This window comes from Helianthus annuus, chromosome 9, assembly GCF_002127325.2.
Source record: "Helianthus annuus cultivar XRQ/B chromosome 9, HanXRQr2.0-SUNRISE, whole genome shotgun sequence".
Classification (NCBI taxonomy): domain Eukaryota; kingdom Viridiplantae; phylum Streptophyta; class Magnoliopsida; order Asterales; family Asteraceae; genus Helianthus; species Helianthus annuus.
Genome location: NC_035441.2, coordinates 120,951,416 through 120,977,574, shown reverse-complemented (window position 1 = coordinate 120,977,574; position 26,159 = coordinate 120,951,416). Strand labels below are relative to the sequence as shown.

Below are 26,159 nucleotides of genomic sequence, written 5' to 3'. Positions count from 1 at the left end.
AAGTGGTTGCATCGAAAGACTTTGGGGGTTTGGGAATCGGTAATTTGAGAGACATGAATTTGGCCCTTTTAGCAAAATGATGGTGGAGATACAAGATGGAACCGGGAAGTCTATGGTCTGAAGTAATAGGCTCGATACATGTAAATCAAAGAAAAGTTGAATCTATACCATTTAAGAAATCCATGGTGGGGGTTTGGAAAAATATTGGGGATATAGCCAAGGAATTCATGAAGAATGGTATAAATATCAACACAAGTTTCAGAAGCAAGGTGGGTTTGGGGGACAGAACTTTGTTTTGGGTCGATATTTGGCTGGGCAACGCAACGTTGAAGGAACAATTCCCATGTTTATATCAGCTATCAACTAAGAAAAAAGCAAAAGTCCAGGAAGTATATAAAGTCGTGAATGGGGGAATCTTATGGGATTGGGCATGGAGTAGAGTCCCTTGCAGTGATGCGGAAAAACAGGAGATGGTTAGTCTGATACACCGTTTACAACAGATAAATATAGTAAATAAAGGAGATGTTTGGGTATGGAAATACAACGAGGACGAAGAATTCTGTGTAAAGTCGGTTAGGCACACGCTGGAGCGCAACTTGGATATAAATGCATTGCCGAACTCGTTCTACTGGAATAGCTGGGTTACAAAGAAAAGTTCAATGTTTGTCTGGCGGGCAATTGAGGAGAAGATTCCGTCGGCTGCGGCTCTAAGAAACAGGGGAATGGATTTGCAGGACGTCACGTGTAAAATCTGCGGTGAGGATGAAGGATCAGCGGTCCATATTTTGTTAAAATGCAATTTCGCAAAAAGGGTATGGAACGAGGTGGCAAAGTGGACAAAGACGCCGATGGTGAACATGGAAGGCAACTTAACAGAAGTTCTACAAGCTTTTCTGGATAGTCAAAGGAGCCGGAATATTAAAAAGATTCTACATGCTATTGCTATTCAGTCGATGTGGATATTGTGGCTAAACAGGAATGATAAAATCTTTTCAGGAAGGAACCGAACTGTCCAGATGGTTATAGAAGAAATTAAGGAATCCTCATTACAAGGTGTGAGCCAACGTTCAAAGCATAGATCTATTTCAAAGCAATAATGGTGGGACTTTAACTTAAATGTGTAGATAGTTAAGAATCATATACTCTGCTTCTGTTTTATCTCTTATTTTCTTTTTATTTCTGTTCCTGTATCAGCAGCTTCTGGCTGAAACGTTTGGTTTGTGTTTGGTTTTAATGAAGTTTGCTTTGGCTATTCAAAAAAAAAAGAAAAAAGAAAAAAGAAACCAGTTTTGACCTTTTGTTTGGTTTTTCACTATTTTTTTTTAATGACTAATGTTACTCTCCCAAACTTCTAAATATTTACAAACAAATCACCCTTGCTTGAGATTGAACCCAAGACCCCTCACTAAAAGGCAAGAGCCTCTATTCGGTTTTTCACTCTTGGGTTACCAAATCTCACTGAAAAATTATCAAACCACTTGAGTTTTTTAGTCAACTCTTTAAACTTAGATTTAGACTCAAGAAACGATCAGCTTGGTTTGGTTATAAGACTGAAGGGTATGGGGGCCGGCTGAGGTCCGGCTAGGATCGGCGCCGGTCCCCCACACCGCCCCCCTGGGGCTCAGCTCGGCAGAAACGGCTCCCCACAGCCGGGGAGGACGGGCCTACTCGATTCAAAAAATAGCCGTTGAACGGCTAGAATTAATTAAAAAAATTCCATTTTTCATTAAAACACACCCATTTTCACCATATTTTCCCCACTTTCAACCCAAAACCCTCTCTCTTTTATACCATTTTCTCCCCACTTTTATAAAAAAAAATATCTTTTCATCCACAATGCCATCTAATTCTTGGTGGTCCTCGTCTTCGGATGACGAAGAGGAGATGTTTTTCGCAGACGCTGTGCTACGGGCGGGGCAGATTCTTATTGAAGAGGAAGAGGAAGACGTCTCGTCTGAAAACGTTATTACCAGACGAATACGGATTAACAGAGACCGCCAAGGTTTATCATTAAAAAAATTTATTATCCTTATTCCTTATTTCCTCGTATTTATATATTTTTTACGACAGGAGCGCACGAGAAATTGGTGAACGGTTATTTTTCGGATGAACCACTTTACAATGATGAGATTTTCAGACGAAGGTCGGGCGATTTGTGAGTATGATGAGAATGCATCTTACGGGAACACTGTCCCGGTTGATCCGCCACAACAGGATTTAAACTCGTTCTCGCTAACCAACGACTTCACCCATGCAAACCTTCAACAGGATTTGGTAGAACATATTTGGAACAACGTTAACGTCGCGGACGGTGACGAAGACGAGTAGTTAATGGATTTTATTATCTTCCTTTATGTGTTTTTTTAGATCTAGTCTTTTTTTACAAATTTTAGGTAGCATAATTTTTTTTTAGGTTATGTAATTTTTATTTATGTTATGTAATGGATTTTATTATCATCCGTTATGTTTTATTTTTTATTTAAATGTTGAATAGTTTTTATAAAAATTAAACAAATAAAATAAATTAAACAATGAAAAAATATGTGGGGTAGGCTCATGCTCCACCCCCCTCAAAAAGTATGGAGGCTCATCCTCCATGAGATGGTGATGTGGCGCCTACATGGCGGCCCATACTTATGGGGATGAGCCTCCCCATACCCTTCAGTCTAACTAAATTATGCCACTTACAAAGTTGAATTGGGGATTCCATCAGAATATGTTCTTCACAGATTACATACAAAAGCGTGTTTATGTGTTAATTTAGGGCTTGTAGACCATGATCAAAGTTCATAAACATAAAATACATGTTATGATTCGAAAAATCACACAGATCACATACTTGAGTCTTGAAACTTTGAGTTTTATTCAATTGATTAATTTGGGTCGAACCACCGGTTTATTTTGATCTGAAAGCGTATCTCGACTCTCAACTAAAAAAAACAACACTAAAGTAATGTAAAAAAGAATTAAAGAATAGTATTTTTAAAAAAGATAGATAACATTCCACCTATTACTAGATGAAAACTAACATTATCTTGAGAAAATTCAAACTAATCTATAGATTTTTTTAACATAAGGTCAAAGTGAAAAGTCAAATTTATGGGTGAGATATTTACAAGGGGCCCCCAAAGCCACAAAGTAATGCCTCTGGATTTGAAAAATAAACAATTTTATTCAATACTGGATGAATCCACCAAAGTTTGAAAAGTAATGCTTCATTATGGAGTGATTACGTATTTTAATACGCTTATATGAATGTCGATGTAACTATGAAGCTAGATTTGGCCAACGTGTTTGACTATTTGAGAACATTCACCCTAGATAACTTTCAATTTAAAAACGTGTATAAATATTAAACACTACTTCCTATATGTATGCTATCACATAAGAAACTGGGGTTACCAGTTTTCACAACCTAGGCAATTTGTTTCATTGAAGCTAAATGATTGAAATTGTAACACGCATTGATTAAAACTTGGTGTTGCCGCTATTTGATCATGGGTGTAGACTGTAGAGGTAATCTCTGTATAGTTGTCAAAACATAAATTCGTTCGAATTGTCCTAAGACTATGCGGTATGGGGTATGTCCCCACACCGTCGAGGACCGTTGCCGGCCAGAACACCATCCCGCCCCCCTCCGTCCCCGTCCTCACCGGCGAGTACTTGACGTTGGAGAGGTAATCTCTGTATAGTTGTCAAAACATAAATTCGTTCGAATTGTCCTAAGACTATGCGGTATGGGGTATGTCCCCACACTGTCGAGGACCGTTGCCGGCCAGAACACCATCCCACCCCCCTCCGTCCCCGTCCTCACCGGCGAGTACTTGACGTTGGAGAGGTAATCTCTGTATAGTTGTCAAAACATAAATTCGTTCGAATTGTCCTAAGACTATGCGGTATGGGGTATGTCCCCACACCGTCGAGGACCGTTGCCGGCCAGAACACCATCCCGCCCCCCTCCGTCCCCGTCCTCACCGGCGAGTACTTGACGTTGGAGACAGGCGCTAAATGCCAAAAATTTGTGAGGAACGATGATTAACAGATTAAAAAATTAAAAATTCAAAAAAAATAATAGACCTGCCATTGTTGATGAGGAGATTGGAGCTTCTGCTGCGGTAGGGGCTGGTAATTGGTAAACAAACCCTAGGGGATAATATGTATTGGTTTAGGATGGGTGGGCTTTGGGGCCTTTTATATTAGTTTTACTGGGTTGAATATTGGGTCTTTTAAATTAGTTTTAGTTTTGTGTAATATTTGTATTATAATATTACTAGGTTACAACCCCGTGTATTACACGGGTTGAAAAAAATAAATATAGTTAACATATGATGCAAATTATAACATATGATATAGAAAGATAATAATACTAACAACAACAATAATAAAAGTATTTTATGCAGTTTGGTAGATAATTTCTAAGAACACATTTATCACACTTCATGATAGTGTTAGGTTATAAGCCGGTTATCTTTTATGTAGTTTCATTTGTGTAACATTCTGATTTTAAAACTACATATTACTAATAATACATTTACCACGGAGGTAATAATAATAATAATAATAATAATAATAATAATAATAATAATAATAATAATAATAATAATAATAAAATCATGAATGAATTGAATTTTCTTTAGTACGATTATAAAAGAAAAACATAACTTTAAGAATTTTAATAACATTATGAAATTTGTAAATTAATAAAATGAATTTAGTTAGAAAATATATAAACAATATCTATAATTATGGCTTATCACTTATCAGTTAGAAAATATATAAATAATAATTAGACCTAAAGAATAGGTAAAATAAAAAATAAAACTTATCTATAATTATTGTTTATCACTTATCAGTTAGGAAATATATAAATTATATTTAAACCTAAAGGATATCAACTAAATTAGAGAAAAAAAAGGGAGAATTCGACACGTGTCCTCTTACGGGTTTCTTTTATTATATAGTATAGATGTATTGGTTTAATTAATCCTACATGTGTAATATATTTTTAGGATTTTTTTAAGTTTATGTGTTTTTTTTAGTTTATGTTTTTTTTAAGTTTGTGTAATGGTTTTTAATATTAATGAAAATATTTTGTTAATTTATTTGTTAAATGTTAAAAAAAATATAAAATATAAAAGTGGTGGGGTAGGATCATCTAGGACCATCCTCCATATCCTTTAATTTTGTGGGATAGACCATCCTTGGGAGGACTATGACGTGGCGGATCATCCTCCCTTGGAGGACCATCACCATACCCTCTAGCCTAACGATCCACTTAGTCATCCCTGTAGCCCAAGCTAGGACTTAACATAAAAAACCAACAAGATTCCCGTAGAAAGGGTCTCAAGACTGTAGCATTAAGGACCCTCCTCTTACGGCCTAAGTTAGTATAAAGAATATAGAGTGAATTGCAAGGATTGTCCTTTATCTTTATATCTATTTGCAGGCGCAGTCCTTTATGTTTAAAATTGACGAGTTTTGTACTTTATGTTTTCAAATCATACACGTTTTGTCCTTTAGCCCTAACCCAGTTAGATTTTTCTGTCAAATCTGGTCATGTGCAATGCACATGAGGGTAAAATTGTCTTTTCACTTTATTCTTTAAAAATACATATAAAAAAATATTATATATCATAACAAAAGCTTCTTCTTCCCCAAATCAATCCCGTTTCAAAACCCTAATTTCTCTTCAACTACCTACAACAATTCACACCACATTTCAAACCAGATTAACACCAAATATTGTTTTTATCTTAGCGTTAGCGTTGTGTTGTATTGAAGCATAGATTTTTTTTTCAGGGGCGGTACTACTTTTTTCACAATGCCCAAATCAAAACACAACCCAACATCCACAATGCCCAAAATCAAGAAACAAGAAATTGGGGAGAGAGAGAGGAGTTAAACAAAAACGCTTAGCTGTGCCTTCTTCGTTGGGCTTTGGAGTTGTCGCCATTGATGAAACGGTTAAAATTTTGAAATTTCGAGACAGGTTTGTGTTAGAGATTGCAGATCGAATAGTGGTGGTGAATTTGGTGGACAAAAGGCGCATCAAGAAACAAGGAAATTGGGGAGAGAGAGAGAGGAGTTAAAGGATATCATTTGCAAGGTATAAAAGAGGAACCTTCTGAACAACCTCAGCACTATGGAACTACTTCTCCCATGTTGTAACTACCACTTCTGCTTTGCTTCGATGAAAGGGGGAATTAGAGAGAGGATCAAATCTGGGGTGTGTAGATACAAATAGATAAGTACATGTAGAAAGGAAGAAGAGAGTTTAGCAGTAGATAAGACTCAAACGGGAAACAATATTTGGTGTTAATCTGGTTTGAAATGAGGTGTGAATTGTTGTAGGTTGTTGAAGAGAAATTATTAGGGTTCTGAAATTGGATTGATTTGGGGAAGACGAGGGTTTTGTTATGATATATAATATTTTTTTCTTTTATATGTATTTTTAAAGAATAGATTGAAAAGACAATTTTACCCTTATGTGCATTGTATATGACCAGATTTGACAGAAAAATCTAACTGGGTTAGGGCTAAAGGACAAAACTTGTATGATTTGAAAACATAAAGTACAAAACTCGTCAATTTTAAACATAAAGGACAGCGCCTGCAAATGGGTATAAAGATAAAGGACAATCCTTGCAATTCACTCAAGAATATATGTATACAATGTGTGTAAACAAAAGACAAGAGGAGAAGAGGAAACCCAGACTACAATGAGCAAAATTACATATTTTGTAGGTTTAGCCAAACACAACTTGTTTAATCTGATTACTTTTTTAAAGAAGAGGCCTAATTATATAAAAGGCTATTTCGGCACCGACCACGGCTTGGTTGGTTGCCGGCTAGCCTTTTAAAGTTCATGCCCGGGGTTCGATGTTGCCATCCTTCATTTTTAAGGAGCTGTAAATTGTTTTCACAATTAGTGGGCCTTGCTTTTTAGTAATTGGTGGGCTTCACACAATTAGAAGCTATACTAATTTGTTTACACAATTGGTGGGCTTTGCTTTTAGTAATTTGTGGGCTTCAATTGTATGATACTTTTGGTGTTCAAGAGGTCCTCAAATTTATATTTTAGTTTTTTTAATTAGCTGAAATCAAAATTTTATTTATAATAATTAATATTTAAATGAACTTGTAAGAAAATTTACAATCGATTTTTTTTATCATTACAAACTCAACGGATGTCGACCGATGAACATAGGAACCAGTATCATATTCTTTTTTTTATTTTTTTTTTTGTCGTGCTGGTATAAAATCCGTGTATACATTTTTTACCGTATTCGTAATAGAATACTTTTTGGGTATCGTAAACTATATCGAGTAGTAGTATATCGAATTCATACCTACTGAACAATACCGGATCCGGTACCAATATTTATTTTTATAGTTTTCGATCGATGTAAAACACATGTCGATTGCTATACCGAGTGCCGATATCGTACTGTTACTGTAATGAACCGAACCAATACTAACTGGCCGTCGTAAACGATAGGGAAACAAACTTATCTATACTGTATTATAATGCATGAGTGATGGACATTTTAAGATACCCAAAAATTAAGAAGTTTTATAGTTTAATGCATGCGGTACAACCCTAAAATGAGGGTAAATTAGTCTTTCAAACATTAATTACACTTAAACCCTGTAGGTCCAACTAGCGGAGGATCTAGTCGCCTAATCCTTGTATACGAACAGACCCGGTTGTGCGGAATCCAACCGGGAAAGCAAACCGAGTTAGAACACGAAAACAGAGATTCAACGTTTAACGTTCACTTGTATATTATAGATCATAAACGTTTAAGTACACTGTTTATACAAGATAAATCACTCACAAACAAACTCTAAGTTCACTCTCGTGTGTGTGTGTTCTTAGTGTTCTCTTCAGTCTGTGCTGTTTATATAGAGGAACATGACGACGAAACAGCAAGCAGCTGACGAAACTTCATTGAGCCGACGAAACTTCATTTGGCGAAACCTAACAGTGACGAAACTAGGAGAGTTTCGTCACACCCTTATACATGACGAAACTTGAGTTTCATCAAGCATGTTTCGTCAACACCCTACACCCGACGAAACTTATGTTTCTTCAGGAGAAGTTTCGTCATCAGCAAGCAAGGAGTTTCTCCAAGCATGAGTTTCGCCAAATAAGGAGGTTTTGTCGAACAACAGCATCCAGAAACATATAGTTCAGCAACTTGATAGAATCAAAGCTCGATGGAGGATATCGGCTTTGATCTTCATTCTGGAATCGAAACGAGCGAGTCGCGTCCACATATATGTATCAACAAACTCCCCCTTGGATGCTGCTCGTGAGGGTTCATCTTCCATGTCTTTCATGTCGGATGATCTTCAAAGTCTTCACGCTTTGTAAGTAGAAAGTGTATCAACAAACTCCCCATTTCATTTAGGAAGTGTGTTAACAAACTCCCCCTTAAAATAAACTCCATTTTCAGCACTTAGATCCTTGAGGTGTTGATGATAGGTCAGCGGCAACTCAATCATCTTTATCTTTCGAGTGCCTCCACGTCGTGTCTTCGTTCCGAAGCTTGTCATCGAACACGTTCTCTTCGCCTTTAGCTGGCTTGATTGTAGCATCTGCACATACAAGAAAGCTAAACACGTAATGAGAACAACTGCTTGAAATATAGTTAACATAAACAACCGACACACATGTGACCATGTTTCAATCAACTATCGTCCGACAGTTTGAAAGTTTAACAATTTTATCAATTTTAGATTTTTAACTTTCAAAACTTGTAAATTTCGACCGTTTATGAAGAATCAGTTGTTTTGGTTTTCTATCAGATTTCAGGTAACGAAGACTCGAGTTCCAACATCGGTTAATCAAAAGAAATTAGAAATAAAATCTTTTTGGCTTTTATAAAGTTTATATTAAAACATACCTAAAATCTTTTTGGAATTTTGAATATTTCAAATGTAAAGACAGAAAGCAGTAAATAAATATATACAGAGATGCAGAAACTGAAAATATTAAATAAATATTTACAGACATTCGTTTTGCGAGTTTCGAGGGTAAGAGAATCATATCAGTGTACGGTCACGCCAAAACGCTCTTGTTGTTCAGTTAGTTAACACTTAGATAAGCATCCTATAACGATTATCGGTATTGTTGTCCACATAAGCTCAACTTATCAGATGTAATCATGGCGAGGGGATACGGTTAGTGTATGATTTATACTTACAGACCGGTGTTCATCCACACACGACAGATTCCCGTATCAAGGTATGCACGAGAGTTCATCTTACTGGTGAGTATACCATTTATCATCTGTTACGTATGAAAATGTGAGATACTCACTTATTTTGGACTGAAAACAAGCCCATGTGTGATAGAATCACTTATTGATGAGGAACTTGATTTTCATATGCATGAGGGCACAGGAGTAAGTCCGTGAACAGGTCAGTACTAACGTACAACAAAGAGACGAACTTGACTCCCGGATAAATGTGATATTTTATCACTTATTTTGTGGACATGTGATTGTTGATCACTTACTGAGGTCGTATGTAGTATGTACACGTATGTATGGTATCATGGAAGATCTAGACTTCGTCTCCGTTATTTTTCGGTAAAAGAAACAACCATGATACCCAGATGATAAACAGCATAAAGACCACGTATCTCAGAACCTCGGCAATCTATCAAACGAAATTTCGGTACCAAGACCATATGCCAATGAGTGGTTCCCACACGGTCTTCAGTCGATTTAGGTTTATATCACCCTGCACACCAATGTTTTCATAACCGGACCAGACAATGAGCCGGACACACTTCTGGGTCACTGGTCGGACCGGTCAAACCGGATTTAAGAACCAGACAATGTCAAAATAGTATATATAAATTATATAGATTTCTATATTTTAAAAGTAAAAAATAACAAAATTCCAATACAAGAATCATATTATATCATAGAAGATTACAAAGTTATAATATTTTAATATGAAATTTGTGTTAGTAATGAGACATTTAAAAAGATTTGTTGGACTCCAACTGATATCAAATACACTTTTGAAATACACACTCCTTTCCACGCAACATCAACAATTAAATAATGACTTTTCAGTTAGTCGCGTATTCCCGATATTTGGTTTATCTTCTTTTTCGTTTATGCAACAAATAAATTCAGATAACTCTACAACCACCTTGTTATCACCGTTCTCTATTTTCCGGCCGTCGATTGCCGTTTGATTGTTCTCCCATTTTCGTTCTTCGTGTATGAGCATTCACAGTCAACTGGTATTTTCTCTTTTCCTTCTTTTTTCTTGGGAGGGAGGCGTGTTTGTTTGATGAACTTTTCTTTTTTTGAACAGCCGACAAAATTTTTATTCATTGTAGCAAGATGCTACCACCAAATATACAAAAGCTTACACAAAAAATAAAGCCATAAAACAAGTGTTACATTGATTAATTAGCCACCAATTTTGAATTTATTCCAATCTTCCCATGTAAGAGACACCATCTTTGCACGGTTCTTCACCCAGAGATACGCCACCGCTTTGATTTCATCCAAGATTCTAGTTGTATTCGGCGGTTTATGTTGAAACACGGCTTCGTTCCTTGACTTCCAAATACTCCAAATTGTTACCAATATGACTGCATATACTGCCTTTTTCTTCATAGCTAAACTCGAGCAAAACTCGTGAAGTGAAAGAATATCCTTCAAATCGAAAGCAATAACCGGGGGGATCGAACACCATATCGCGGCATTTTGCCAGATAACCTGTGCTACTTGACATGAAACAAAAATATGCTCACTGGTTTCGTCATAATCCCCGCACATAATACACGTACGGTCTTGTACCGGGATATTACGATCTACCAGAGCACATCTAGTCGGCAACCGTTCCATTTCTGCCCTCCAAGCCACCAAGCCAATTTTTTTCGGGACCCAATTACACCATTCAAATACTTTCTCAGGGCGCACCCGGTTGAACTCGCTTAACATTCTCTTTATGCTCGCAACTTTAAATGAATCAGATCCATCTAAATTCCACCTCCATTTGTCTACCCCATTTGACATATTTAAATCAACAAGCCCGATAATCAAGTGTATTAACTGATTTAACTGGCTCTGTTCGTTCAGACCTAGATCGGAAACATTCCAGGCCCAGTTTGAACCATAAAGCCTCCTCCGTTCGTGCACTAGGCATGTCTTGTTACTTTCAGCTTTAAACAAGTCCGGAAATCTGATATAGAATGGTATTGATTCAGCCCAGGAGTCTAACCAAAATGATATATTTCCGCCATTAACCAAAACTGCTGTTGTAGCGTTACTTAGATCTATATCGACTTGAAGAAGTTTATTCCGGATGCTTACTATTTGTTTCCAAGGACCCGCTATTGACAGTTTAGCTGGAATATCACTCCACCCTCTCGAGTTATGATGTATTATCCAAACGACATGCCTCCATAAACCCGTTTTTTCCGTCTTAAACCTCCATCACCACTTACTGCTGTTTGTTTGATGAACTGAATTGAAGAATTGTCAGCGTATACTGGGAGGGAGGCGTGTTTGTTGAGTTTAGGATTTAGAGTTAGATTTCATAATAAATGTCATTGTTAGATTTGAAAAAAAAAACAAACCGGCCTGACCCTAAGCAAGACCCGCCGGCCCAACCGCCGGCTCCCGGCCCGACCGCCGGCCTGATGTTGGAACGGTTTTAAGAGCTGAACCGGCCCGGATGAAGCCCCGGATACCGGCCGGACCGGTCCAACCAGCCGGCCCGATCCGGTTTTAAAAACATTGCTGCACACTTTAAAATGATTGTGAGCCCACGATACATCTTATATAGAGCTGCTTATCATTTTTCATTTAAGGCTTAAAGAGGTTTGGACAGACCACTGATGTACTATCATTTTCTTTTTTGCTCGCCAGAAAACTCATTTTTCATTTAAGGCTTAAAGAGCTGCTTATCATTTTTCATTTAAGGCCTAATCCTTGTATACGAACAGACCCGGTTGTACGGAATCCAACCGGGAAAGCAAACCGAGTTAGAACACGAAAACAGAGATTCAACGTTTAACGTTCACTTGTATATTATAGATCATAAACGTTTCAGTACACTGTTTATACAAGATAAATCACTCACAAACAAACTCTAAGTTCACTCTCGTGTGTGTGTGTTCTCAGTGTTCTCTTCAGTCTGTGTTGTTTATATAGAGGAACATGACGACGAAACGGGAAGCAGCTGACGAAACTTCATTGAGCCGACGAAACTTCATGGCGAAACCTAATAGTGACGAAACTAGGAGAGTTTCGTCACACCCTTATACATGACGAAACTTGAGTTTCATCAAGCATGTTTCGTCAACACCCTACATTCGACGAAACTTATGTTTCTTCAGGAGAAGTTTCGTCATCAGCAAGCAAGGAGTTTCTCCAGGCTTGAGTTTCGCCAAATAAGGAGGTTTCGTCGAACAACAGCATCCAGAAACATATAGTTCAGCAACTTGATAGAATCAAAGCTCGATGGAGGATATCGGCTTTGATCTTCATTCCGGAATCGAAACGAGCGAGCCGCGTCCACATATATGTATCAACAAACCCCCTATCTTAATTATACTTTAATCACATCATCTTTAACCAAATTATAGATAATTAATTAATAATTACACTCTATCCCCCTTATAAAAAAACTAACTACCTCAAACAACAATAACTTTTACGTACGTTAATATATATATATATATTTTATGAATATGAATTACACTATAAAGAGGAGTATTTTATTCCTTTTTATTTGAGTATAGTATTGCTATAGTTTTTTTAATCAAAAAAGTTGGCATGTTACGTGATTAACAGTGTTTAAGGGTGAGCAATAACTAAATCGTTAACCAAAACCGAACAAAAAAACAGACCATACCGAACCGAAATCAACCAAAAAATGAATTAGCTGAAATCGATTAACCGGAACCCGAATTAACCATAACCGGATATCGATTTTTTTGTACCCTTTCATTTCGTGTATTTATACCTTAATTTTATGCATTTTCTAAGTAAAGGTTTTAGCTCAAGTTTGGTTTTGTCTATTAACCGAAATTAAACGAATCAAGTCAAAAACCGTCAATCTAATCGAATAAACCAAACTGATTAATAGAAAACCAATTAATTAATAAAATAGACTAATCGATACTTCGATTTCGATTGAGAATAATAACTGAATCAACCAAACAATTCACACCGGGCAGCATTCTAGAATCTAGATTGAATAAAGAAATATGATGAGAGTAGGTAAGATGATCAATTCTAGGGCATTTGGTATACTATCTATTTCAACCAAAAGTCATAATTATAGCACATCAAACCTAAACTATTCAACAATCTCTAATCACAAAACCTCATCGGAGCTCGGAATAATGGTGGAAGCGAAGATCGCACCGTCGATGCTCTCGTCGGACTTCGCCAATCTCGCATCAGAGGCTGAGCGCATGCTCACTTTTGGTGCCGATTGGCTTCACATGGACATCATGGTAATTTTAACTCATTTTGAAGATTTAAATTCATTTCATGTTATAATTGTTTATTTATTTACTAATTATGACTTGTTGTTAGTCTTATAGATCTTGTAGTTATTCATGTTTAGGTTATACTTGTTTATTTATTTACTTACTTACAGAATACAGACAGTTATACTTAAGTTATGGCCTTAAGACATTTGTATCTGTTTCCTGCTGTAACTGTTGATCATGCTTATTGAATTCTGTCATTGATAGATTTATGTTGATATGCAGGATGGGTATGTGTTATTGTCCCTATTGTTGTGAATATTTATCAGAAACTAGCAGATTGTTGTCGGTATCGAACTGTCGATCCTATCCTGCAGTTGTGTAACGCTTATGCTATACGTTTTCTGCAGTCATTTTGTCCCAAATTTAACAATAGGCGCGCCGGTTATTGAGAGTTTGAGAAAACATACCAAGTAAAAGTTTTGTTCTTTTTTACCATGCTCAAGTTTTGCCCTTAGATTTATGGCTTTGACTCAATGAGAAGATTGTTCTTTCTTGTGCAGAGCGTATCTTGATTGCCACCTTATGGTGACAAATCCTCTTGATTATGTCGACCAGTTCGGAAAAGCCGGTGCTTCCGGTTTCACATTTCACGTTGAGGTGTCAAAAGGTGGGATTAATATGTTATTTGCATAAATTGCATTTCGTTCATTTTTTAGTGATTTCTGTTTTGGTTTTACTCAAACATGTTACTTTGTTGCAGATAACTGGCCCGAACTTGTTAAACAAATCAAGTCCAAGGGAATGCGACCTGGTGTGGCGTTAAAGCCAGGAACACCCATTGAAGAAGTGTTTCCGCTGGTATCTTATCTATTATCTTGTTCTTCAATTATTTTTCTCATTATAGCTTTTGCCAAGGTTTAAAAGAACGGAAACGAGTTTCGAGGCATTTTCCCTTCGCCTCACGAGGCGTAAGCCTCGAGGCGTAAGGCCGAGGCGATATTAATAAATAAATATAAAATTATATATATTATACAAATAATAATACTAACTAATTTCATCATCAGATTCATCAAAAACACACTTAAAAAAGACATGAAATGCTTGAAATTGACACAACGTCAAAAACAACTATCAAAATCCCTTGAGGCGCACCTGAGGCGCAGCTTTCTTAGCGCCTCAGCCCCTCTGAGGCGCATATACATTAAAAACACCATGAGGCGCGCCTCAGACTCGTTTTTTGGTCGTTTCGCCTCGAGGCGCGCCTTGAGGCGCATGCCTCAAACGTTTTTTAAAACCATGGCTTTTGCACAGATGGTGCAAACAGTAAAAGAACCCTTTTTGTCAGTAGATTAATAATTTTCTTCCATGTGTTCATAGCTTGAAGGTGAACATCCTGTTGAAATGGTTCTTGTTATGACTGTGGAACCTGGATTTGGCGGGCAGAAGTTCATGCCTGATATGATGAACAAGGTACACAAGCTGTGTTTAAGGGAAATTTACTAAATTCCCAATTTGAGTTTCTTAATTGATTTTTGTTATTTCTCAATTTGGTTTTAGGTACGCACGCTGAGAGAGAAGTACCCAACACTTGATATAGAGGTTAGTTATTTCATACCTGCAACCTTTATTGTAATTTTATGCGTGAACATATTCATACTTGTACGTCTTTTCTTTCTTGTGAGAAAATTTATATTTCATGAAATTATGTTTTACCGGGATGCAGGTTGATGGAGGTTTAGGGCCTTCTACTATTGATGCAGCAGCAGCTGCTGGTGCAAACTGCATTGTTGCTGGTAGTTCAGTATTTGGAGCTCCAGAACCAGCTCAAGTTATATCTCTACTGAGAACAAGTGTAAACAAGGCCCAAAAAACTTGTTGAAGCATATACACGCAATAAGATTTCCAAATGTTTAATGAGTGAGCAACACATTTACTATATATGCAACTCTCTTTGATGCCTTAATTTTGAAGTTGTTATTTGATTTGCCTTAATGCATGCACTCCTCATTGTACTTTCAAGATTCAGAAACAGAGAACATGTGTGTGAGTTGTTCAATATGGATATTTTTATGCCACTTACCTGATAGTGATTGGTAATTTATTTATTTTTTGTTTGCTAGTTAGTTATATACACAAGATGTTTGGTGTTGTATAGGGGGTGGTGGCGCAACTTGTTGCCCGGCTACCTGCCATTGCTTTGTAATTGCCCTTTTTTTGTGTGGAATAATATTGTCGATTATTATAAAAAAAAAACCACGAAACTCAGGGGTTTGAGTTCAGTCTAAACAAGTTCGGGGCGAGTATAATCTATGCAGTTAATGCAGTAAAATATTGATTATTAGTAAATGACCGATAAAGGTTATCTGGGTGAGATATCGGTGATTTTAGTATCATGCAGAATTTGTATATATTGCAATTTAATACTAACAATTCAGTGATATATCGATTATAATATTATATCGGTCAAATATTGGTGATATATTGGTTTTCCGAATTTTCCTTGATTATTAATAATATGTTATTATAATCAGTTCATATTATTATTTGATTCATGTTGATATTTTCGTATTTTCATATCAACTAGTATTTTACTATTGCCGCGTTGCGGCGAACGTCTTTTGTTGTTTAGTCTGTGTTTACATGTATTTTGAAATCACTACGAGCGCATTGCGTACGAAAACCGCTGACAAGAATAAAAAGAAAATATAGAAAAAAACACTAAAAAATAACCAAAAGAAAATCAACAAAAAGAGTTGTATGGTAATAATGTTGTTCGTATGAAACCTGTGGTCAGAGATGAGCAAATGATATTGGGTACCGGTACCGAATTTCCCGAACCGAAAGATCTTAAGTACCAATTCGGTACGACTTTTGGCGTTCCCGGTACCGTTTCGCTACCGTTTTTTACCTTCATATACCGGTACCGTAACTGGTATTTTTGGTACCAGTATCAATTCGGTATTGGTTGGCACCGAGCTCATCCCTACCCCAGAAACTAAAAAAAGAAATTCTTAAAAGTTGAAGAAAATCAACAAAAAAAGTTGCACGATACCGTTGTTGTTCGTACGACACCCGTGATCAGGGATGAGCAAATGGTACCGGGTAGCAGTACAGAATTTCCCGAACTAAAAGATTTTCAAATCAATTCGATACCGACTTTTGGTGTTTTCTGTACTAGGCTGGTGTCGGTTTTTACCGATAACCGTGCTGTTATTTTCGATACCAATACCGATTGACACAAGCTTATCGGACTTAAAAAGTAAAGAAGATAATAAAAATTATTATATATATATTATTATCAAAAGACTATTCAAATCTTTGGTTTTTTAATATATAATGTTTGTCACTCAAAATCAATTCGTTAATTGCAAATTAAAAGGACCCTGGCCTTTTCTAAACTTTCTTTGATTAATAATAAATTATTCCAGCATACAAGTCTTTATTTAATTAACTAGCATTATTAAAAAAATGTATCTACTTAGAGCACTCATAATATAGTGCTTATTGTTGGGTGTGAAGGCCTTATTGGGCCTAGCTTAAAGAACGTTCAAATTAGAAGCACATAGGCCGAACCACGTTATAATTCTTGTGTTCCTTTGTTTGTTTTGTGTTGTTTGTGTGGTGATTCACTTTCGCACGCCACTTGAATTCTAACAAGTGGTATTAAAGCCAGATTACTTAAACAAACGGTGTTTGCACTGATATACAATTCACAGAAAGTTTAATGAAGCTGTTTTGGAAGATTGCAAGTCCGTAAGGGTTTTGGGATAAAACAGTTTTGGAGTCGTGATCTAAAACCCTTCGCTTGGCGGAAAACGCGAGAAAAAATGTTGTTATGTGAAGAAATGTTGGGTATGGAACTGGGGGGGGGGGGGGGGGGGGGGGGAATGGAACCAACGGAGTAGAATGTTTTGAATAAGAAAGCAAAGGCAGTGATTACTCTTGCTTTGATGAGGAGCGTTGCTTTTAGTATCATGGAGGAAGCCATGGTTTGTGTATGATGAAGGCTTTGTCAAGCATGTATGAGAAACCATATGTGGATAGTGGATAAAATGTTTCGTTGTGTGAGCTAGTGACAACATGACTAGAAGAAAGAAGCTCAGTGACAAGTCATGTAAATAAACTTAATTCAAATTTGTAGAAATTAGAATCTATTGGGAAAGATTTGGATGGTGAGTTGAAAGCTCTACTGTTACTAAAATCTTTGTTGGATAGATGGTCCACGATAGTGACGTCTTCTATGGGACTATTGGTATGATATTTGAGGAGGTTTAGGATCTTGTGTTGGGTGAAAATATTTTTTCGAAGAAGTATGAGTGGAGATGTCTCATGGGGTGTTGGTTGGCAGGGGCTGGGGAAATAATACGAGGCACCGGAGTAGTGCAAGAAGTTCGATAAGAACTTAGAAGATGAGTTGGTGGGGCTGCATGGAGGCGGGACATGTTAAGAGCCAATGTCCAAAGAAAAAAGTTGAACACTGCTGTTGAGGATGTGCCAGAGGATGATGCATTGATACTCAGTGCTGAAAGCAGTGAAGAGTCTTAGGTCATGGATTCCAGAGTGTCCTTTCATGCCATGCACAACAGCGAGACGATGGTGAATGTAAAACAAGATGACTTTAGGAAGGCATGTGTCACCATACCTGCTGAGGGAAGTAAGACAGTCTTGCCTTAAAGTCTGGTTTGCTGAATCTATAGCTAAGAGAGTTCATTTTGCATACGTGAAGCCTGGAGTCATAGGGATGTCAGCTGAATGTGTTCGGAGGTTTAAACCAAGCTAGGCTGCGGAAACAATAGGAGCACAAGTGTGTCATACGATACTATTCCAAAATATCTTTAGGGTTTGAATACTAGAATTCCGACTGTTAAATCTCTCCTGGTACTTGTATGCTTATTTTGGAGCGTGTTGATGGTCCTCATTGTATGTATCTCTTGACAGGGCCGGCCCATTAGGCTTACCAATCTAGGGACGGGCCTAGGGCCACCAAAAATCAAGGGCCTAAAATTTTTAGTAAAGTTTTATATATAGTATATGTATCAAACCCAAGTAAAAGCAAAACTAAACCATGTTTTTTTAATAAAGTTGCACAGATAAAAATTGTTTAGGAAAAAGACCCACATTTAAGACCCACTTTCAAAATTAAACCACAGACATAACTATAGTCTATAGCAACCATCGACCACTTGACCTCATCCGAATTTAGCGAATTAGCGTCTAAAATCCCTAAAATTGAGCCGCAGTCATCGTTGCCACTTCCCATCGCAACCTACTCTTTCGATTTTCTAGGTTATCAGCTATAACTAACGGTAATCACTCATGGCGTCGGGTCCGCGGGTTTGGAGGAGAATTTATGGGCAAAATTAGGGCTAATTACTCAACGTAGGTTAACTTTAGCAGCTAATTTTTTTATTAATCTTTGTATGTTATGCAACAGGGCCTCCGCTTCGTGGTCCGCTTAGGGTCTACGAAAACGTTGGAACGGCCCTGACTATGTTCTTGACAACTCTAGTCACATTTATGATTTTGTATCCTGCTTATATGTATTTATAGCAATAATATTAGTGTTTTTATATGATGTTTTTGGAGTTTAAATGGCGGTTATGTAGTGAAGGAAAGATTTGTTTTCTTTAAGATATTATGCAGAGTAACTGGAATGGGCATCTGTTCGAGTATGATGGAGGGGTAATGTCATTAATCTTGATGGTTGTTGTAATTTGAGATGGGGTTTTTTAATCCCTGCTGAATGCGGCTGATATTTGTTTCGTTTTGTTTAGTTTAGAGTACTGACTGTGCGATTCGCTTCTATAAAGATGTGGAAACGAGATCACAATCGGTAACCTTTAGTGCCTTACTTCCTTTAAGTTTGACAACAAAAAGTCCACTTTGATGTTTTGTATGTGTGAGTGAAAGTGGTTGCTCTCACAATGCTTAACATTTAAAATATCTCATATTCAAGTGATGGAAAGTGTATATATATCTTTTGAATTTTTTATTTGTAAATGATGGCAACTGTATATGTATGGGCTTACTGCAGGGATATGTTGGTTTTGGCAAATTTGAGGGCTTCAACTATTTTGTTGCCGGTTCAGAACGTTATAATTTTGTTCAAGTAAGCGGAATTTGAGAATTTGTATAATTTTGTTCAAGTAACCTTGTATTCTCACATATTTGTATTTAATTATTTGCGTAACAAGTTAAAAAAATCACATGGTAATTTAGGTATAAATATGTAAATTCTTAATTCAGATGTAGTAAGTAAATAATACTGGCAAGGTCAGATTTCCATAGTCTGTCTTTTTACAAAAACGGTTAACCGAACATCTTTTTGGTATTTAAGATTAACAGATGCGTAAGTTGTAACGGGTTATACATGTATGATTTTTGTGACTATAGGTTAATTATAACCCATACTGATTACTATTACTTTTTCCGTCTTTTCAGGTGAACTTGGATGCGTTTGCAATGTTTCATTTGAGTCAGATTGCAGGTTTTTTCTTAGCCAAAACTCTTTTTTTTTTTTCTACATGATAACTTGAGTTAGACATATTAATGATATAGTATGTAATTATTTCCTATATTTGAGTGTAGAATTATCGTTGAACTTGCAATTCCGTGTGAGAAACCGGGCTCATGAGTGTTTGAAGGATTCACAGTGGGCTATCATCCACGGTCATGGGAAATTGTAAGCTAATATTATATATATTAGCAAAATATTAGCAACGACTCATTAGTTGGAAGTCACATTAGCAAAATATTATTTATCATTAACCCACTGCTAACGACTCATAGGTATACAACGGCATGAGTCAATACGGTTACGAAAAGGCTTACAAGGACTACAGGTCTTGCCCCTTGTCTAAGTTAAATATATGGACGGACATTTGCTATAATCCATATTTCATAAATATTATTATTGCTTTCCATGTTTTTTCTAGAAAATCATTACCTTTGTTTATTGCAGTTTTGATACGGACCAGAGTCGTGTATCTCTGTATATGACTGCAGTTGCTTCTCTTTCTCAATTAGTTCAAAAACCAACTGTTACGGTATATTCGTGTACATAAGCTAATTTTGTTTATAGTGATTAGCTTCAATTTGACGATAGTTTTCTTTTTGTATTTTTACTAGGTTTCTCCTAAGACCGGTTTGGTTGTTACTTTGTCTGGCTCCGCCGCAGCAACAGGGAGTCCACCGACAACTTTGTCTCCAACGTTGTTGAATGTCGATTGCAGATGTACAAATTCTTCTATTGCTATATTTTAGAGGTCAAAACGGGTTATTACGGGTCGAGGCGTGTTTCCCAGACATTTCTCTTAAAGTATAATCATTTATAAACAGACTGTGTGTAAAATAATAATCTAATATAGGAGCCCTTATGCATTAAAAGCTCACTTTTGGCGACTTTTGATCCATATGACCAATTTGACCCGTTTTAGCTGTATTTTTATTCGACCCTTTTGACCCGTTCAAGATAACGCGCAACCCGAATGGGTCAGAATCGTCACCTCAACTATATTTCACTGTCTACATCTTCTACAACTCGGATATCTGAATTCATGATGTATATTCAGGTCAAACGGCACGTGATGACCCGTATGAGGTTCAGCTAACTATACCAGTGGAGGGTTATGATCCCATCCAATTTAGTCTTACAAAAATGTGCGGTAATGTTCAGTTTTTTTATCTTCCTCCTTTTTTGAGATGCAAATCCACTTTCGACGGATCATTTAATCTGATGAATGATTTTTCTTAATAATTTAGAATGCAAGCAAAATGAAGCAGGAACATCTTCGAAAGGATGGGCTCTATTTGGAATCTTTTCTTGCATGTAAGTAAATTATCTTTATTTGCACAATTCTTTTATCATGAGCAGTCACATATTTGAAGATGGTTTATTGTTATTTACAAAATTGAGGTGTTCATTAACAAAACGCGGTGGAGCAGATCCTTTGTCATTTCAACATTGTTTTGCTGCGGTGGCTTTATTTACAAGACTCAAGTACAAAGACAAGCAAGCATGCTATTTACTCTTTCATTAAAGAGATTTTTTTAAAATATGTATATTTTCTCCTTAATTCATTTTGACATGGAAACAATGCAGGTGAGTGGTGGGGGAGGTTACATGCGAGCGGATGATTTTAATGGTGCGTATGCAAGTCAAGCCTCATGGACCCGTGAACCTGTTTCGGATGCAGGATCTTCAAGAACAAATGAGAGAAGATATGGGACCTAATCACCCTTCTCAACGTGTCATGGCTTATACTGCTCTTATACGTTAAACTCAAAAGAGATTATGATAGTTTCTGTATGTCAGTTTTCTTTGTATTTCTGTATCCATCTATTTCAATTTTGAAAACGAAAGTATACCTGATACATTGTGTTGTAACAGAAGCCACTTGGGTATATTTTGACAAAATCCCATTGCGTTGGTATGTTTATAATTTCTTTTCGAAAGTTGGGTTATTTTGGGCAAACTAACAGGAGTTTTTGGTTGGAAATAAGCGTATAAAGGAACCAAATTCACTCGAATGGAAGTTTGTTCATCTTCTTTTGTTCAACTTTAACTGAACAAGCACAAACACTTGTATCATTTTCGTGTTCATGTTGGTTTACATTTGTTCATGTTAGTTTATATTCTAAACGGATAAAGAAAAGTAAAAAAAAAAAAAAAAACACAAACCTGCTGAAAGATTAAACAAACCGAAAGCAAATTGTTTATCAGGCCATGTGTAGTGGTAACACCACATAACCCGTTTTATGGGGGTTAATGTGACAAATGACAAAAAAGTAAAATGTGGGGGTTATAGAGGGTTATAGGGGATTATGTGAATATGAGGTTATATATGTACGTATATATATATATGTGGATGTGAGAGAGCCAAATCTAGTCATCCCATTACAATTTTTACAGGAGAAACAATTTGGAGGGGTATGGCACCCCTCGAGGCAGTGTGGTGAGACGCTATGGTGGCCTCCGGCGTTATATCACATTCCACTACAGAAGGACTAAGTTTGGACTAATGAACTTATGAGGCTAAACAAAGGTTAGAAAATTTCAAATTGAGTTAAATGCGATTTTAGTCCCTGTGGTTTGGGTCATTTTGCCAGTTTAGTCCAAATGTTTCATTTTTAACCTGTGAGTCCAAAAAGGTTTCACAGTTGCCATTTTAGTCCACTTGGTTAACTTCATCCATTTTTTTTGTTAACGATAAGGCCAATTTGGTCATTTTGTATGTAATTCTGTTAACTAAAAGGGCAATTCAGCCATATAAAATAACCGAATTGGCCTTCTCGTTAACAGAAAAAATGGATGAAGTTAACCCAGTGGACTAAAATGGCAACTGTGAAACCTTTTTGGACCCACAGGTTAAAAATGAAACCTTTGGACTAAACTGGCAAAATGGCCCAAACCACAGGGACTAAAATGGCATTTAACTCTTTCAAATTTATACAATATTAGAAAATTTCATATTTATACAATGTACTCATGTTAAACAAATATAGTTAGAAAACACTTGAATAGATTAACCATTTAAATCTTTAAATATACGCTTATCTATTTTCAACTCTTTTATTTTATATAGAACACAAGAAACTATCATGGTATTAAAGAAAAAGACACGTAACAAGTAAAAGTTAAGCAAAACTTTTGATTTTTTTGTTCAATTTCGTGTAATTTTATAATTTTGCAGTTTTGAATCAAGTTTATCTTTACTTTATCTTTACTTGATGAGATTTAAAACACACACCGAAGAATATGTTTTTTTAACAAATATTTGTGTCATGACTCATTTGCAAAAAAAACGTGTATGACCAGACACATTAGCCGGGCCTGCAACCTCGGTCCCGTCAGGTTGAGGCAGGCGGTCCCTCCAGTCCTGGTCAGAAACAAAGGAAAGGAGGCAGGGAAACGGGTGGGAACGACAACTGCACGGGTTCGAACCCAGGGTCTTATCTGCAACTTCTTCGAAATAATATTTTTATTGGCCGTTTCAAAAAACTTTTATTCGAACCAGTACTTCACATAATTATTATATATATATCAATTGTCATCGTTCTTTTGCGCCAGTCTAACTTTCTAAATTTTAGATTTCACCACTATAATTTGTTTTCTTTGATTTCCCCCCAACAAATATTTGTTAGAAATATGCTTTTACTTTTTGTTGCTTTTTTATTATATTATTTACTTAATTTTCTTAACTGTCCTAATAAACTTTGCAAATATTTTTTAGTTATATTTAATATATCATGTACTTTAATTTTTCTATATTAACGTATATTAATTTTTAAAAAAAGATGAATACGTAATTGTGGTATTATAATCTATACGAGTGTTGGTATCATACCGGTACCGTCACGAAGCGATTACAACCTAACAACATTGATACAGATATTAGTATTACGAACAGGCACCGCTATTCGTTTTTATAGTTTAAGATTGATGTAAATGACATGTTCATATCCTTTTGGGCATATCGGCTTTATTTTTTGAGGGTATTCTCTTCCTATTGCTATAATGAGTGCTGATAACGTAACAACACCGACCAAACTCCCGCACATAGCGCGGGTGTTTCACTAGTTTCTATTATTTGTAGATTTTTGTACTAAAAAAACGTAAATATAAAGAGGAATTGATTGGTTATTAATTTGGAATCAAACATTTAATATCTTATATATATTGAACTAGGTTATAACCCTGTGTATTACACGGGTTGAATAAATGAATTTTATATACCAAATAATAAAACATTATCTTTTTAAAAACCTCCTTTATTGCACGGGTTGAAGAAATGTAATTTTATATATTAAATAATAAAATAAGTTATATCTATATTAACCATATGTATTGTACGGGTTGAATAAATGTAATATTATATACCAAATAATAAAAAAAAATTATGTCTTTAAAACCATTGTATTACACGGGTTGAATAAATGTAATATTGTTTACCAAATAATAAAAAAAGTTATATTTTTAAAAACCCCCGTGTATTACATGGGTTGAATAAATATGATTTTATATACCAAATAATAAAAATATATATTTAAAAAAAACTAACAGATTTTTTGTATTTAAAGTAGGATAAGATTGAATATTAATCTGAATTAACGGATTTTTTTATATTTAAAGTAGGATAAGATTGAATATTAATCTTTATTTATTTAGTTAATATAAGATTGAAAAATCATATAATTGAATAGGTGGGAGGTTGTATGATGATAAATCGGTTAACCGTACTGAATGATAAAGATAATAGTGATTGTTGAACAAATTAATTAATCGAATTTAACATAAACAATTTGTGATGTTAGGTGGACTTTTTTTAATTATTTGAAAGTTAATATCAACTTTGGAATTTGTATGAATTTTTATTAGATTTGATTAAATATTATTGATAATAAAAATTTGTATTAGATTAGATTTTAGATTTAATTAAAAAACACATATAAACTTATTCTCATTATCTTCGATTTATCTAGATCCAAAATGAGAAAAATTAGGAATTAACTCAATAAACATACTATTGAAATGGATAAAAACCCGTATACATAAAAAACATGTGATAATATCGATATGTAAATTTAATTTAATACCCTTTATCAATAAAATTAAAAATTTATCTATAACATTTTAAAAAGCTTGCAATAATAAGAATTTGAATTAATTTAGATTAACTATTATTATTATTATTATTATTATAGGTTAGAACCCCGTGTATTACACGGGTTGATTAAAAATATTTTTGTATAATAAAAAAATTATATCTTTAATTACCCGTGTATAACATGAGTTGAATAAGCACGTGTACTACACGGCTTGAATAAATATAATGTAATCAGTTAACACACACAGTCGTCAAAATACGTTTTTGGTAAAAAGAACTTTGATATACTATTTACATATTAGAATATTTTACTTTGTTTTTTATTTTTCTATTATTAGGTTATAAACTTGTGTAATACAAACATTATAACATTTTACTTTGTTGTTTTTAAATTTATTAACAGGTTAAAAACGTCTGTGTTACATGTGGTCGGATTAATAAATATTAAATAGTTATTATTATTAAGTGTAAAAAATAAAAAGACTCAAGCCCTCAGCCACCCCCATTAGAGACTTTTGAGTATGAAATAAATCTATTCACCATTCAAATAAACGCAAATTTTGCACTCAAATATACATTCAGTCTATTAAATCCACTTATTTCTTCTTTACCCATTCATGACCCATTACTTTGTACCTAAATATTAGTTTTTATTATTCCCTATTTAATACATGTAATCTCAATCAAGTAATCAAAATTAAAAGGGAAAACAATTACAAAAAATAATATGCACTCTTCAATTTGAAATCACATACAAAACTAACGTGAGGCTATCAAGCTGCAAATATGCCTTGTTTGGCATTTAGTCAGCGAAACGCGGGCTGGATCTCTCCTCCGAGTGGATGTTGATAGCTCGGAATGAAAAGGGGCTTGCTCCATGTGAATGGCCCCATAAATTTAAGAGATCCAATTGTGTTTGGACTACATCTCCGGTGAAAACAGAGGCAATTTGGCTTGGGTTTCAGGCAGTTCTGCGTTTGCACCACATCTCCGTTCCATTTTGCGAGTCAGTTGATGTCGGTCATTAAACGATAGTGGGACCCTCACATGTTAGGCATGTGAGGGAAATAAACAGA

The 26,159-nt window shown here is 35.6% G+C and overlaps 4 protein-coding genes across 4 annotated transcripts; 3 read left to right on the top strand and 1 right to left on the bottom strand.

Moving 5' to 3' along the window:
* Nucleotides 1–95: 95 nt before the first annotated feature.
* Nucleotides 96–1,097, top strand: LOC110876228. The gene has a single exon (XM_022124402.1). It carries the CDS (start codon nt 96–98, stop codon nt 1,095–1,097), a length of 1,002 nt encoding a protein of 333 aa, XP_021980094.1.
* A 9,339-nt stretch (nt 1,098–10,436) lies between these two features.
* Nucleotides 10,437–11,048, bottom strand: LOC110876227. The gene has a single exon (XM_022124401.1). It carries the CDS (start codon nt 11,046–11,048, stop codon nt 10,437–10,439), a length of 612 nt encoding a protein of 203 aa, XP_021980093.1.
* Nucleotides 11,049–13,207: 2,159 nt separating this feature from the next.
* On the top strand, nt 13,208–15,596 carry LOC110878428 (ribulose-phosphate 3-epimerase, cytoplasmic isoform). Its single transcript, XM_022126728.2, has 8 exons — nt 13,208–13,498; nt 13,760–13,764; nt 13,885–13,947; nt 14,038–14,144; nt 14,238–14,335; nt 14,855–14,947; nt 15,035–15,076; nt 15,201–15,596. Exons 1-8 carry the CDS (start codon nt 13,247–13,249, stop codon nt 15,354–15,356), a joined length of 816 nt encoding a protein of 271 aa, XP_021982420.1. The 5' UTR covers nt 13,208–13,246; the 3' UTR covers nt 15,357–15,596.
* Nucleotides 15,597–19,890: 4,294 nt separating this feature from the next.
* On the top strand, nt 19,891–21,710 carry LOC110876226. The gene is made up of 9 exons (XM_035977018.1): nt 19,891–19,964; nt 20,066–20,159; nt 20,267–20,319; nt 20,439–20,523; nt 20,606–20,711; nt 21,049–21,141; nt 21,239–21,305; nt 21,351–21,492; nt 21,579–21,710. The coding sequence occupies exons 3-9, from the start codon at nt 20,279–20,281 to the stop codon at nt 21,708–21,710; spliced, it is 666 nt and encodes a 221-aa protein (XP_035832911.1). The 5' UTR covers nt 19,891–19,964; nt 20,066–20,159; nt 20,267–20,278.
* Nucleotides 21,711–26,159: the final 4,449 nt, after the last annotated feature.